Below are 15,837 nucleotides of genomic sequence, written 5' to 3'. Positions count from 1 at the left end.
GTCTGCATCACAAATATGTTGTATCACTAATAAAAAGATATATGGCAGTTATTTTTATACCCTAATGCAAACTCTGTTAGCAATCTGGCAGATTTCCTTTCGAGGCTGCCAATCTCTCTCTAATAGCGTGATTTGTTTATGGCAGTTACTTTATTGTGAAAATGTGACGAGAGTTTACAGATCTCACAATGCTACAAATAGAAAGCTATAAAACTGCCAGAAGCAACTTCAGTGGAGCAAAAAAATAAAAAAAACTGAAATTATGAATGGCCTGTGAAATAAAAAACGTAAAACAAAAGAATTTGTTAAGGAACAAAAAGTCCAAATTTGTTTGCTAAAGCAGAGATTATGAATAAAACATTACAAAGACTATTGTACTAACACTGGTCTGCTCTGAAAAATGTAAGAAGACACATGCATGACAAAGAAACTCATCTCAGAGTGGTGGAAAAATAAGACTTCTAATACAGATATTTCCCACATTTTCACAGTTTTGAAGGCCTGAAATTTAGATTTAAGTCTTTTTTCACTTTTTAAGACCAGTGGAAGCTCTCTTTAATACCCTGTATTTGTTATTTTCCTTCTGTCTCCTCTGACTCTGCTGCTCTCCTTTTCTTTGTGTGTCCCTTTCTCTCCCTACCTCTATCTAATCTTGCTTTCTGAAGCCATGAAAGCAAAAAAAAAAAAAAAAAAGAAAAGAGGAGCGGACAGACTCTATTCTATTCAAATCCAAAGCCGGGAGAGGAGACTCAAATCCAACCCAATCGCATTTATAGCCGGGTTCCGCTCCAAATGGTAATTTGTCGACTGTCTATTGGCTTGGGCCAAGGGGCTCCTGTGACTGACACTCTGGCTACAACACAGCTGGGAGAAGAAGCGGAGAGGGAGGAGATGCTGACAACATTTTGCTGCGATAATGAGTTTACTTTTCTGCAAATTTTTTGTTCCCTTTGTTTCAGATGTATGGCTACTAGATTTCCATGGGCATTTATGAATTGAATCTCTCATTCGCATGTTGTTGTTGCCAGCAGTGTAGCTCTTGGGATGGTGTTGTCCTGTTGTCCACTTTACTTTGATTTGAACTCATTTAAATTCGTGTGGTTCATTCATGGTCCTGTAAATTAAAGGCAACTAGACTTCCTGTTTGGTCTTGAACATATCTGAAGGCTCGTAGGCGACAGGTGAAACATTTTAAAAAGCGAGCTTGGCTATCTGACAAATAGAAAAAAATGACTGTGTCATAGTTTGAGAAATTGCTCAGAAAGTTCTCCATCACATCACGTATGCCATGCAGTCAAAAGATCAATACATTATTACAGATGTCAATTGTGATCAATTGCTGCCTGTACGGTACATGACAATGTTGAATTATCCAGATCGCGGCACAGTAAATCAAAGAAAACTTAACTTACTTTATGACCTTGACGTTGTTGATGCAACTAAAGGCTCTTAGATAATAGGCAAAACAGCTCATTATCCCGCTACACTGCAAATACGATTTTTGGATACATTAAAATATTGTCACTCTAGTGAGCAAAGAAGACCATTTTCCAAAAGACTGACATCCTCTGTCGGCCCCCATAACTCAAATCTTGCATGAAATCTGCTGCATTGCTATACAGTGTGTCTGTGTGTATAAATCTCTCCACTGACGCTGTCATGGTTTGGGATTCCCCCTCGGGCTACAAGTGCTAAAAAATGTAAGCAGTAATGACGTTTTGGGAGAAATCATCCAACAAATGGCAGGTCTTGCATCACTGTTCTATTTCTTGTTTTTAATGGATTTACTTTTCTGACAGCAAAGATGTTTGTGATTTTACTTTGAAACTACTGCATAAATAGTTATTTTATCATACTGTCAGTCACATCTGGCAAACTCAATTATTACTCTTTATTGTAGACTAGTAACCTGGTATCCAGGTGGGGCTGTACAGGTGTGTTTTTAAAACAGACACAACCACGTACTGTACACTGTGATGTTTGTTACATGAATACATATTTTTAATTGCTCTCTCCAGTGACTGGCATTTTCAAATACATGAGCTACTGTGACTTTGTTAATCAGGTATTTGTGTGCGAGTGTTTACGTGTCTGTGCATGTGTTTTAATATACAGTAAAAAGCTAATTACAAAATTTAATTAAGTATTTATGAGCAGTTAATGGGATATTAGCTTTGAATGCATGTCTATGTGTAACCACATGACTGTATACACAGCAATTTGCTCACATAAATGTTTGCACAGATCAATGTTGCTTTATCTAGTATTTCATGATTGACATTTAAGACTTGATTCAGGTTTCACTTTCTGTTTCAAAGAGAAAGTTAAATGGTTCAAGTGTGATGGGAAATTTGATAGCAGTCGTTTACTGAGAACTACGATATCACCTCATCCCTCCTTCTGTTGTCTTCTTCCCTATGGTAGCATGTCCCCTGTTACCACTGGTAACTGTGTCTACATATGCTCTGACAGACATCTATTGTTTAGGGAATATGTGCCAGTCATTTTATGACACTCTGGTCGAAGCTAATCTTTAACTGCCAGTAACGATGATTGGATTTCTGAAGATGGGATTATTGCACATATTAACATGCTGGCCATTTAGCCAATGCTCTAAGCCACGGCCAAACACAATGTAAGAGCAGAAACTGGAGGAGCTATGTGGTTTGGCCAAGAACACATTAGCACAATGCATGGTTACAGTGTGGCTCAAACATTAGTGACATTTCAGTGATGGTGCTGTCTCACCCAGAGCTGTAGACTCAGGAGGTGAGATTTGATTTGAGCTTTGCTGCTGTGACACTTGACTTGGCTGACACTTTATTTCAGTGACTTGAGACATGCATGTTAACAAAACCGCTTTAAAGTTTTAATTTGCTACAACTGTAAAGACTAAATGAGGGTTGCAAAGATTTTCATCAGTGATAAATGTGCTGATTATGTTGTTGATTAATGGTTTGGTCCATAAAATGTCACAGTGAAAATGCAAATCACAGTTTCCCAGAGATGAAGGAGATGTGGTTAAATTGCTGATTTTGTTCATCCAACACTATTAATAATGATAATAACAATAATAACAATGTGGACAGGCTGTCTCCTTAAAATGCCAACGTTTTGGGATTCAGTGTCTTCTCCAGGGAGACTTTGACATGTGGCCAGGAACCGGGGTAAACCAGGAGTCAAACCACCAACCCAGAGAACTGCCCCACAACTAAACTGCAGATATTTAGTTTAGTTTCACATAAGACAAAAAAAAACAACAAACCCTTACAACGAAAACAGCTTAAATATCCACTTATAAATCCCATCCACCGAATGACTTCAAACCAGGCTTTCTTTAAGAGGCTTTACAGTCACATAACATGCCATAAATCAGCAAAGGAGGAACTCCCTTAGGAACGTGGTATCAGCTCTTATATGTATTAAATACTATAATAAAACATTTCAATAAAAGGAAAGGATGTGACAGACTTGTGTCTGCATTTTCACTTCACTTGAAGTTACTTAGTTAAGACGTCTTTGGGACTTTGACCTTTTTGCTAAAATTAAACTCATCTTACAGCATCTTTAATAAATTCCCGTGACTGTCGTGTACTCAGATTTTCGATAAACTTAAAGTACTGGCTTAGATCATGCATTCACTATTTACTGATGCTCTCAACATCTCTTTCCAGTTCTTAAAATAGATTCCCCCTTTAACACACTGCTCTATGGGACGGCAGGTCATGCCAGGCTGCCATGGTTTTCATGTTTGCTCCATCAAGGTGTAGCACACAGCACAGTACAAGGAAATGTCAACATGTAGTCATCTTGCCACCGGCTACTGACCCTATGACGTAAATGACCCTTTCTTTTCTCTTCGTCCTTTCAAACAGGACCTCTGTAAACTGTAGCAGGAGGTTGATGAAACCAGGCTAGCTCTGACTCCTCCAGCCCCCGAGGGGAAGAACCCGAAAATGTCACCAAACCCTTCAAACAACAACAAAAAGATGCTCTCCCAGGCATGCCGCCGAGTGCTGTCACAAAGTCAAGCGTGGCACCTCCCGCAAACAAGTCTATATACCTCTGCTCTCTCCTGACGGTGAAGACGTGAGGACATAAACCTGGAAATATCTCTGTGAAGCTCAACACTGAGCAGCGATAAATAAATCACAATAATATTTAAATATTCATTGTAGAATAAGAGGAAACAGAAATGCAGAGGATAAACTCCTTCTTCTTTGCTTCACACATCAAAACAATTTGCCTTAAGGAAGTTTGACTGCATTATCAAATTCCCCCTTCAAGGGACTCATCAAACATACAGTAGCCTGTGTAAAAGGCTGATAGTCGTCACGCCTCGGGCTGCCGGTATGAATGAACAGCAGATAAGGGCGTGTAGCTTATTAACTCAATTATATCGTTCACTTGTGCCATCTGTCGATGAATTACGCAAATGGGATCGAATTTGCTGGTAGATATGAAGTCATCTTCATTGGCACACAGGCCAAGGAGGTCTGATTATACTGTAACTACAAAGGGAGGGGGTTTTCTATTCAGGACCTAGACCACATGGGTCAGTTGAGCCTTGCAGCAGGAGCTTTGTCAATAAATGTGTCCCTTAAAAACTCTTTTCCATTTGTTGAAAACAAGCAGAAAAAACCCCACAACAATTAAAATAGTATTCAACATGCTGCTGCGTTCTCCATGTGTTAAACACGAGGTCCGTCATGCGTCTCTCAATCCAGCTCAGCTATTTGCTTTCGATTGCAAAAAAGTTCTAATGACATTCTAGTACTCACCAGGCTGAGAAATGAAGCGGCAACAGAAGGAGGGAAAGGGAGATACAGAAGAAAGTAAGCGTGCATGTGTGTGTTTGCTCACGAGTGTGCGACTGCACGTGTAAGCTACTGTACGTGTTGGAGCCAATGTGTGTGGGGTCGTGCGAGACATGAGTTGGTTGGGTGCCAAGAGGTGCAGCTAGCTGCGGTGGAGACCGCAGCGTTCCACCGAAACTTAAGTCTGTTAATAAACTGTGTGATTAATTTGTGCTGTGTCATTTTCCCATGGTCTCCTCCCCAATCCACTCCTTCAGAGAGGCTTCAAGAGCTGTTTAATTACTCAGCACTTTGCTCACTGGGAAGTGGAAAATCGCTGGTCAGACAGCACCTTACGGGAAAAATACAGTGTGTATCTACGAAAGTGGTGTGCAGTATATACTGTATGAATGCAGTGGGTGGACTGCTAAACACACACACACACACACTTATGGGCAAGCACACAAGGATAACTAGGCACACAGAATTTCTCGCCTGACAGTCAACAGCCGGGCTCACAGGGGTATTTTTATTTAAGTAAAGACTAGAGGGCCTTCAACGCTCCATTTGAATATGCACTTATGTGTATGTGTGTGCTCTTATGCATAAATACACACATGTGTGTGCTATCCTTATATTGAGTGCGCGCATCAATGTACGTATGTATTTATGTGTGTGTATGTGCGAGCGCACATACAGTCGAGCTCTTGTGCGTTCGCTAAACAAGCAGCATGTTTAAGTGTGACTGAGAGGGAAGCCAGCTGAATGACATACAGACAGAGTTGGAGAGAGTGTGTGCGCGGTGAAAGCATACGGAGGATTCTTAATGCTCTGACTACTAGGGTGTGAGAAAACCCAGTGAAGGAGAGTGAATCAAAACAAGGTGCATTTGTGTGTGTGTGTGTGTGTGTGTGTGTGTGTGTGTGTGTGTGTGTGTGTGTGTGTGTGTGTATTTTCGAGCACGTTGGCAAAGGTGTGTGCGTGACTGTCAGTGTGCGTACTAGATTCTCTTGCAGGGATAAGCAGCTTACAGAAGGAGCATATTCTTTTCTAAGTAAATCTCATTAATTTTAATTAGCTGTATATTTAGCCTATACACCTGGATTGAGTGTAATTCTCTTTGTATATATAGCGACTGGTGAGCAGAGCAGGTGAAATGACTCAGGTAGAGATTATATTGCCGTAGCTGCCTCACATTTGCATAACGTCCTGTTTTTGATTGTGCCGCGTGCCTGAGGAGGATATCACAGGCAAATGTGCATTCCCTTCATTTTCCTACTGCATGCTCAATGTAGCGCGCCATGGCTTGTCCTTTTAAACATTCCCCTTTATTCTCTTGTGTGTTTTTTTCTTGCTCCCTGGCTCCCTTCGCTGTTTTGTTTCATTTTCTCTCTGGTCTGTGCACCCCATCATTAGAGTGCGCACGCTTTTTTCCTTCCCAACCCCTCCCTCTCGTCCTCTTCCATCTCCCTGCCCTCATGCTCCCTTACTGTATGGATTTCTCTTGTTCACGTGCATTCCTCTGTCTTTCTCCCTCCGTTTCCCTCATCCTCCCGCCTTTTCTGGGTAATCAGCTTATCCTATGTGTGTCCAAGCCTCTATGTCTGCGTTCCTCCTCTCTTTGTTTCGGATTCATTCAGCAGGAAGATTAGAGATGCCTATTTGGTGCCTTTGTCTTCAACCGACGCTGTAGCACTGAGTTACAGTGTGCGGCGATGGCCTCGTCGTCAAAAGCCACATCCACTCATCTTGTGTTCATCATACGCTGATTAGTGTCAGGGGCCAGATACAGAATAAAAACCAAGGCAGCTCCTGTCCACAGGGCAGTGTGAGAATTCAAAGCTTCCATTTGGTTCCCAGTGACTGACACTGGGAAACACATAAGTATCACTCTTGTAAATACCCAAGGATAACAGGATACAGCACATAAAATCATTTTTGACTTTAGCTCCTCCACTTAAGAAAAAAAAAGAGCTGAGGGCAGCAGATTTCATTACAGGGAAATGATAGCTACTGTAGATCACAATCACACCATGCCATTGTATTAGCTAGTACCTATCTAGACAGTGGTGTAAAAAGCATAATCGAGCAAAACATAAAAGCACTAGAATAAAATTGCGGCAGGTGTAGAGTGCAAGATGGATTACAGACTATTTACTCTATTACCTGTTTAAATATTTAATCATCTGACCCCACTTGCGCTTTGCATTTAATGACAATGTCTTTGTGGATGTTTTGGAGTGGGATAAACAAAACACACGGTAACACAGTGAGGAACTGCAAACTATTATTGGAAAGTTATCAGGTCCTTCGACCACCTGCAGAGGTGATCAAACCACAGCCAAGCGTAACTGCAGTCCACACAGTGTGTATTCCCAACTTGCAAACAGGGCAGAAAAGTCTAAACACACTCCAAACTTTGCCATCCACTCAGCTTCTGCAAAGACAACTACAGTAACACACCCATCACCACCATCAGTTCCCACTCCTTCCCTTGTTCCACAGCATCTACAGTAGTTGCAAACTGCAGCAAAAAAATCACAGGTCATCATTTTTGTTGCTTTCCAGGAAAGACTCATAAAAGACGACCTTTTCCACTTCAATGAAAAGTAAATCCAGGCTCTGTGGTATCGTGTCTAATGATGCTACACCTGTCATTTTGGTTCTTGTTGACAATGCAACCTCCTAGCCTACTCCCCCACTTTGCATACAGCACCTGCTCCAGTTACAATGCAGCCACGAATGATGATGAAAACACATACACTAAATGCCAGGTGCTGTATTAATGCAAAGGGCATTCAATTAATACAGACTGCATTTTTATAGCACATGTATATGGGAGTTATGAGCATTCAAGAAGTGTGCTACAATGAGATTGTGAGGCGTGAGGAGCGCAGCAGTGCAGTGGAACCATAAATGAACTCCGCTGAGCAGTAGCTGTGTTTCAAAACAAAAAAATTAATGATACCATCCAACATTTCCCATGCTGAACTCATATCACAGTGTGCAATAAACTTGCAACTGAAAAAATAAAAAGTGTGCTACAAATAGGAAACAATATTCAAAGCTCTAGTCCAATAAAATACTTTTAATAAAACTTTCTGTTTCAGATGTTAAGCTGTGACTAGCACTCAGTTTAATCTCTTTGCCTGTAATCAGTCACACGATGTTAAAACAATCAAAAAACGCACGTGCCAAGACAGGATGCAGCCTCAAGGACGCTGACAGTCTGGCTTCTGATTTACGTCAACACTGGATCAACAGGTAACGTAAAAGCACCAGACTCTGTTTCAGATGTCAGCTTAAGAAGACAATTTGAAGGCTCACTACAAATTATTTTAATGAAGCAGCACTTTTGTAGTTTTGTTGCTGAGGGGAAAGTGAAATGACCAAGTGTGTCAGGTTTGCTCACACAGAAGATGTGTGATTGAGAAGTGCTGTATTCCACATATGAAAGCAATAAAACGTAGAACTGTACATTTAGCAAGAGAGGACACTTCACTTTGAGAATTATGTGAATGAGAGCTCATTCTGCATTAAGTAACAATATGGAGAGCTGCTTTACAGTGATAGTGCATGCGATGGTATTATGCCAGGGGCTCAATAAGACTCAACAACCAGTGAATGGACAGCGATATCCTCAGCAGAAACCAGACTTGGGAGAATTCCCCAGACAGAACACAGGTGAAATAAAATGGCTTTATGGTTGTGGTATCAGCGATAAGATCCCCCCACAGACACACTCCTCACCAGCAGCTGAAGTGATGGCATCATCAAAAAGAGGCAATAAACAAGAGCAACCTCTGCTCTTTCATTGCTGGAGCTCCTGTGCTCGGGTGGAACCCTCAGCACTCTGACTCAATCAATACAAATGCTGCGCTTTACAGCCACGCACTTGCCTCTTCCGGCTCCCCGTCATAGTTTCACACAGAGTGGTGATTGGCTTCAACAAACAGCTACACCTTTCCAAGAAGCCCTCGGTCTGACCAGTCATGCATCAATGACAGCATGGGTGATTTCCACCCCCGCAATAATCAATTAAAACACCCGCCGGAGAATTCCAGCAGATAACTGGAAAAAATAGGAGGGGCAGAGTTGAGGCCGGTGAGAGTGAGGGACCTGATCAAAGAAAAAAAGGGAGTTGAGTGCGGAGTGCAATAATAAGGGCTCTTGTTGGAAGCGAGGTGAATTAATTTATTCCGGGACTGGCGCTGTTGTTGTTAGGTTTGCTTAATCGGCTGTGTCTTTGTGAAGTGATGGTTTTAAGCTGACAGCTCTGCAAATGCGGGACCCCTACGTTCCTCGACCCTGAGTTGCTGCAGAGTGATGTGTTTTTTAAGTGCACCTGAGAGGAAGCAGAGTGTGTTACTGCTTTGCAAAATCTCAAGAGCCCTTCCCTCTTTCAGTCTCTAAATGGCATTTACAGTTATTATGATGGTAGCAGGCAAGATTGATCTGTTCTGATGTAATCTCACATTGCCTGAGTGGGCTGGGGTGAATAAGATCTGGCTCAGATTGATGAGGTCTAATGGAGTCTCGTTTGGATGCTCCTGATACCTTTAAGATTCAATGATACTGGCGCGCTACTGCATTTTCAATTCTGTTTAATTTAGCTAGAAATAGCACATCAACACTTGTGCCTTGTTCAGCTGTGAGTTTCTCTTCCTGTCGCTTACGAATGTGTAATGTTTCAGCATGTCTGAAGATGAAGATGACATGAAAACCCAGTAATGTGCATAATGTGTGATGCTAATCATCCTCAGGGCTGTAGTGCTCATGGTTGGGGCTTTGTTGGGAGTTTAATCAATCAGCCACAGCCCCTTAATTAATCGGCATGATGAACAGGAGAAATAATTGGTTTTCTGCCAGATGTGAATCTGTTACAAACTAATGCTAGCCAATCAGGATCCAATTTATAATCACAAAACTGATCTGGACGACAAAACACTTAAAAGGATCAGAGAATAAACACAGTAGACAATGGGAGTAATATGACTTTGGATTTAAAATTCCAATAGGAGACAGTTGTTTGGAGCTCGTCAGCACGTTGTACAGAGTGTGTTTAAGGTGCCTAATTGGATCTATATAGTATCAGAATCATCATCAGTCTCATTGATTGAAGAACTCAGATATACAGTGGAATATGTCGTTGTCTTTATTCTTTTAAAAACAAACATATTGCTAATTAATTGGCACGATCGGCATCAGAAGAATTAATTGGGCTCCTCCCCAGATGTTTTAGACTGAATCTGCAGAAAACTAACAAGGACCGTCTGGTTCTCCATTGAAGCAGCAGATGTCATTAACTGCAGCCCACACTAGTGATCTGCCCCGTTCCAATCAGACCAGGTAACCAGTGGCTGAAACAAATGGAAAAGCAGTGGAGCCAGTAAATAGCCAGGGCCGAGATTGGAAAGCACTGGTTTTGCCCTGTGCCATCTGAGCCAAATGGAAAAATAGCTTAGGCTTCTTATTAATGTCACAGTGGCTAGGCGGTAATTCCCCCAGGCTCTCTGTGTACCTCGGCTTGTTAATGAGTCACTGCTTATCAGTCAGCCTTGTTAACAGGCAGAGGCCTCCCATCCAAACCGCCTACTGCTATTGTGCGCTAGCCGTACTGTGTATTAGCCAAATGTTCCCCCATCTTGGCACACAGGAAGTCAACAGTAAACAACAGCAGCACACACAGGAAGTGGGAATCGAGCCAGCGAGAAAAAGCCGGTCCAGAGGGGAAGGAGCCCATTTTGTGGCAGGATAAAGTGAACCGCTGGCAGAGGCACACAAATGCGGAGCCCTGCCGCCTGTAAATCTTACCACACTAACGATTGGTCTGCACTGTTCCCATCCTTTAATCCTTATTCATTATTGACCTCAGCTGGAAGCATCGGGCTTCAGTCGGTTGTTCCGACCAGCGGAACTTGTTGAGGTAAATAAACAATTAGACATGTTTCTCGTCACGAACGCAAACACTCGCCTGGTACCATGGAAGTGAGAGCCAGGTGGCTGATGGGAGCAACTGCATGTTGCTCTAGTTGCTATCTAAAGAGTGTTCAAGTGGATGGACCCTCTGCACTCCACAGAACACCCAAGGTAAGTGGGTCAGCAGTACGCAACCAGGACACCGCCGGCCAATTGGATATCTGTGCCCCTGTGATAGTCACTCTGCCTCTGCAGTGCATGGTTGCACATCCAGCTGTGGAAATGGATATGTCAAATGCCATGCAATTAGTGTCTCCCTGATTTGTTCACTCGCTCTAAGGAAGCCTGGACGGCGATAAATCCAGAAAAAAACCGAGTTAGTGCTGTCCTTTCCGTGACTTTCAGATACTGTACATCAATTGAACGTGAGGCAGTAAAAGCGGGCGAACTGGGAGTCCGGGGTTCGTCAGAAATTTAAACAGTCGTGACATGCAGCCTGCCGGTTGCTGTATAATAATAAACCCTAAAACTCATGGGAGAAGCTTTTTTCTCTCTTTGCTGCTTTGAATGATGAAAAGAGACAAACAGTCTCCATGTTTTTAATTCACAGTGGACTCAGTATAGCCCTGATGGGCAGTTCTGCTCATCTGCTCTCACATTGATTTGCTGAGCTAATCGTTTTTCCTCTCTGATACATAACATTGAATTATTTATGCTAAGTAGACCCTTCTGTTCCAGGGCCTCTTAGCATGGAGATCTCCATTATGACAGCATTATCCGACTGCCTACCCCACTCTCCTCCATCTTCTACTTAACAGCTATGCTGCCGTGTCACAGGAACACCAATCCCAAAGATCGAAGCAGATGTGAGCGATGGACCAGTGCTCTGCAGCTTACACACAGCATTTTCCTGTGACTCTGCAATATCACTGTTTGGCACAGTGCTAAAATATCCCAACAATGAACACAAGACTCATTTATATATAGTTTGCTGTCTGCTGAATTTTTGGCACCGTTCCTTAGTGTTGTATGTGAAATCCTGTGACAGCTGAGTTTGTTGAGAATCTTTAAATTGTGCCAGCGCCGAGACACATTCCTGTAAGATATTATACATTCTGATTTTAATGAATGTCTTGCTGTCTAACACAAACAGCCAGAAACCAAACTTTTTTTATTTAATAAAAGTTATAGAATGATTTCACTGCATAAATGTTATCAGTTTTGTTTCAGGGTAGTTATTTCATTAGCGTTTCATATTGCTTTGATAGCAAAAAATGATGACAAAGAGACCTTGAGTACAACTTAATGGTTTACAACATGCACGGGGAAAGTCTGTTAAGTCAGCACTCCATCCCTGCATCAGTTTTTCTCTGAAATGCACTCTTTGACATGTTTTCTCATCTCCTAAACACTCCCAGACGTCCCTGGCTTAATTACTCCCCTTGACTGACATGATAATGTAAAACAGCGCTTAGGTGAAACCAAAGCAAGAATTGGTCATGCATGGTCAGGCCTCCCGCTAAGCACACCTTAATCAAATGTGACATGCGTCTGAATGTGAGCCAAAATCATTTTCAAACCCAAATAACAAACCAGTGCCTGAGTTTCAATGACGAGCTACACAGTCGGGGTCAGCACTCTGACAAGAGATTGATATTTCATCATCAGCACCTCAATCTGGTGATTGTTTGTGCATTTCTCATCTTCAGCAGCTTTCGGGGCCTTGACAGGCTTTAATTTACATTTGTTCAGCAGTGACCTCATCCCGGCTTCCTGGCAATGCCAGATTATTTCTCACTTTTTACTGCACTGGCCACTGTGAGCTCACACTGACAATCCTCTACTTCCCAATTTGACACACACAAGCATTCAGAAACACGAATATTCATAAATGACCAGTGAAAGTGAAAAGGCTGCTGCGGACACGTGGTATGTGTGCCTCCGTATCTGTGTGTAAATACAAATATACATTATGCATGTGTTCATGCGTGAACATGCACTTACAAATATGAACTGTGTGGGTGTCCACGAGTCAGTGCAAGGAGCATCGGGAACGTATGTAACAAATGCAAATCAGGGAGCGTCTATTAGAGAAGACTTCTTGAGTGCTATCGTCTTATGGTTCTTTGCAAACATTGTGCAATTAAATCCTAGCTGTGATGGGAAATGCCAACAGGAGTGTACCTGAGTCAATCAATTTTCTACAGATTGAGGGCCATCATGTGCACCAATTTGCCACTGGAACAATTTGCCCTCTAAAGGTTATATTACCAGCAGCAAGTCACTTGAGCGCTATGTAAATGGAAAAGCACATTGTACAGTGTATTCCTGTTCACTTGGTGCTCACAGCAGGGATGATATCATTACAAAGTGCTTCTCTCATCAAATCCGCACTTCCATCTGCTTTCTGCCGCGCCCAGCTCATCACAGGTTGAGCTTCAGCCATGACAAGTATCAGGTGTGTTAAGTTTTTAGGAAAATACTGTAGCAGCTCTGTGCTGTTTATCTCCAGGCTGTGCATGTGAGAAAGACGGCGATGCTGAGCAGGTGAATGTGACAGAAACAATGCCAGTGTGTGTGTGTGCGCCTGATTTTGTACATCTTTTAGAGAAGAGCAAGCCATGAGGCAAGGCACCGGGGTCTGGGGAGCCGGGAGTGTCCCGTGTGTTTATTAACGGCTCTGTGATTCCCTTGTCATAACACAGGAAACAGCGAAAATGCCTCGAGTCAACAGATAAGGGGCACCACCAGAGAGAGAAAGAGAGGGTCAGGAGGTCAGGGGCCCAGAGAGAGAGAGAGGGTGAGGCAGATATAAGGAGAAATATGCTTACCAAAGACAATGTTGCTGTGAACCGCAGCTGCAAATAGTACTGTCAATAAGCTGACACTCCATAATACGGAGGGGGCTGATGGGAAGGCCATGGTTGGGCGCACAGATCCGCCTGTCTCACTGAATCCTCAGGAGGGCAGAGGAGCTCTGGAGTGTCACCTGCAGGGAGAAGAGTGGAGAGATAAAGAAAACAAGCCGAGTAGGCCGACTGGCCACTAATTGCGTCCCCTGCCATTGGTTGGCTGCTACTGAATAAACGCTTGGCCCACCCGTTACTCACGCGTTGCTCTATGGGTATTCATCGATCTGCTTGTGTCATAGCACACTGAGGAACGATTGAGGAAGGTGGGGGTGAGGGGAGGGGAGGGCGGCGGTGATAAAGCCAAACAGCAGAGAAGATGGTGATGGTGGTGGTGCGTTAGCGGTAATGAGGGAAAAGAGGAGAAGAGAAGGGAGTTCATATTCCTCCACTTTAACAAGCTGTGCGCGTGTGGAGTGAAGGGAAACGAGTGTTTTGGACAGCCCATAACCGAGCTGCAACTAACTCCCACTAATTAGAAATAACGCAAAGGAACCTTTCCCCAGTTGGTCGTGAAAAAACAGAGAAGAGAGGAAAAAGAAAACAGCACAACAGCAGCGATGCACCTGTCGCCCGCTGAGGATCCACGGTGCGCGCCGCACAAGACTGAAGACGGACAGACGTGCATAACAGTCACTCAGGCATTCGCTCTCTCCTCTCCCTCTCCCTCTCTGTCTCTCGGTCTCTCTCTCTCTCACACACACACGCATTCTCCAGAGCTCTTTCTCACGCACATCCCCTAAAATAGCAGAAGCCTGCGCCGAGGTGAGCCCTCGGTCCATCTGTGAAACGCTCCCGTGGCTGGAGCTCAGCCTGCGGGACGGGCGGGTGGGGCGGAGGCAGAGGGTGGGATGGAGGTGCTGGGTTGGGAATATGGGTTGGGATGGGATTAGGAATTGTGGGGTGGGGTGGGGTAGGTGTGTGTGTGTGTGTGTGTGTGTGTTGGGGGCGGGGGGGTGATTGTTGCTCCAGCCCTTCCTGCTGAGTGATGGTGAGAAATAAAAACAAAACTAGAACAAGTGCATCCATGGGAAATAACCCCGGACACTCTGGGCAGGACTGAACCCAAGTTCCTGCGGTTTGCTCTCAGGTGCAGAGTAATAATAGTGTTGATGATTCAAAGAACAGTAAGAACAGCTCGTGGCGGCTGCCTGCATTGCTGCGACGAGCCACGGGAGCCACAGACCCGTGTTTCTAACACCTTCTCCCGCACTTACTGAAATATCTGCTGGACAAGCTGCTGATGGGATGAGATTTAGAGACCGGGGAGAGGTGGCTGCTGCACACACACAGCGCGCAGCTGCGATCCTTTTTAGCAGAGCAACAGACCCAACAGAACTGATGAGAAACTGGAGAGGAGTCGAGCACAACGCACGCAGGCAGCCCGACGACAAAAGAACAGAGATTCAGAGAAATTATAAAACACGCAGGGATTAGCCTGTGTAGCTCTCTCTCTCTCTCTCTCCCTCTCCCTCGGCTGGCATAACGGATTAGACACACACAGCCACCTACCCAGAGTGCGCACACAGACACATTCCTGGAGACGGAAAAGCGTCAGCACTGACAGGTGTCTCCTGTCCGCCCTACAGGCTCCAGCCTAACCCTGGACACTAACACAAACTGCGAAGCAATGCGCGGTAATAATCACGCACACACACGCACACACACACCGTATAGTCCGCCTCCGGAGTCGGGTTTTGTTTGCGCTGGTTTCCAATAAGGTCCCCAGTAGAGTCCCTCCTTTGATGCGCAGCAGCCGCTGGTCCGGAGCCTCCTCTCAATCTGCTTTTCTCGACTTTTGTATCTCCTCGTTCTCCTTCTTCTCCTGACTCCTTGTTTTTCTTGCTTTTCCCTCCGCTCACTCTCTGTGTTTGTATCTCTATCTCTCACTCGCTCTCTCTCCACGGCTACCGTTCACTGCAGCAAAAACAGACTGTCTGAAAGACGAGAGGGAGGGGAGGGGACAGGGGAGGGAGGGATGGAGGGAAGGAGGGAGGGAGGGAGGGGATTTTAATACGATTTGGCCCGTACCACCGGGATAACAGGGCCAGAGCAGGGGCCTACTGGCTGAGAGCAACATGAAGGAGATGGAGCAGATAGAGACGTGTGATCTCACTCTACCACAAATATCAACATAATGTTCCTATAATACTCCACGGTGAGTGACCTTATCACACTTTATGGTCTTTTATTATCTCCCGTGGAAGCACGTT

General features: G+C 44.0%; 1 protein-coding gene across 2 annotated transcripts in view; it reads right to left on the bottom strand.

Annotated features, from left to right (window-relative positions):
* cadm3 (cell adhesion molecule 3) overlaps positions 1–15,526 on the bottom strand; it is a 74,144-nt gene extending 58,618 nt beyond the window's left edge. For both annotated transcript variants that reach the window (XM_026375331.1, XM_026375333.1), the window contains exons 1-2: positions 15,295–15,526; positions 13,547–13,704 (exon numbers count right to left, since the gene is read on the bottom strand). In XM_026375331.1, coding sequence (XP_026231116.1) covers positions 13,547–13,637 — 91 coding nt within the window. In that variant the 5' untranslated portion in view covers positions 13,638–13,704; positions 15,295–15,526. The remainder of the gene's footprint in view (positions 1–13,546; positions 13,705–15,294) is intronic.
* Positions 15,527–15,837: the final 311 nt, after the last annotated feature.

The sequence above is a fragment of the Anabas testudineus genome, chromosome 17, assembly GCF_900324465.2.
Source record: "Anabas testudineus chromosome 17, fAnaTes1.2, whole genome shotgun sequence".
In the NCBI taxonomy this organism is placed as follows: Eukaryota; Metazoa; Chordata; class Actinopteri; order Anabantiformes; family Anabantidae; genus Anabas; species Anabas testudineus.
Note: the sequence above shows the minus strand (reverse complement) of the source record. Positions and strands in the feature narration are given on the sequence as shown.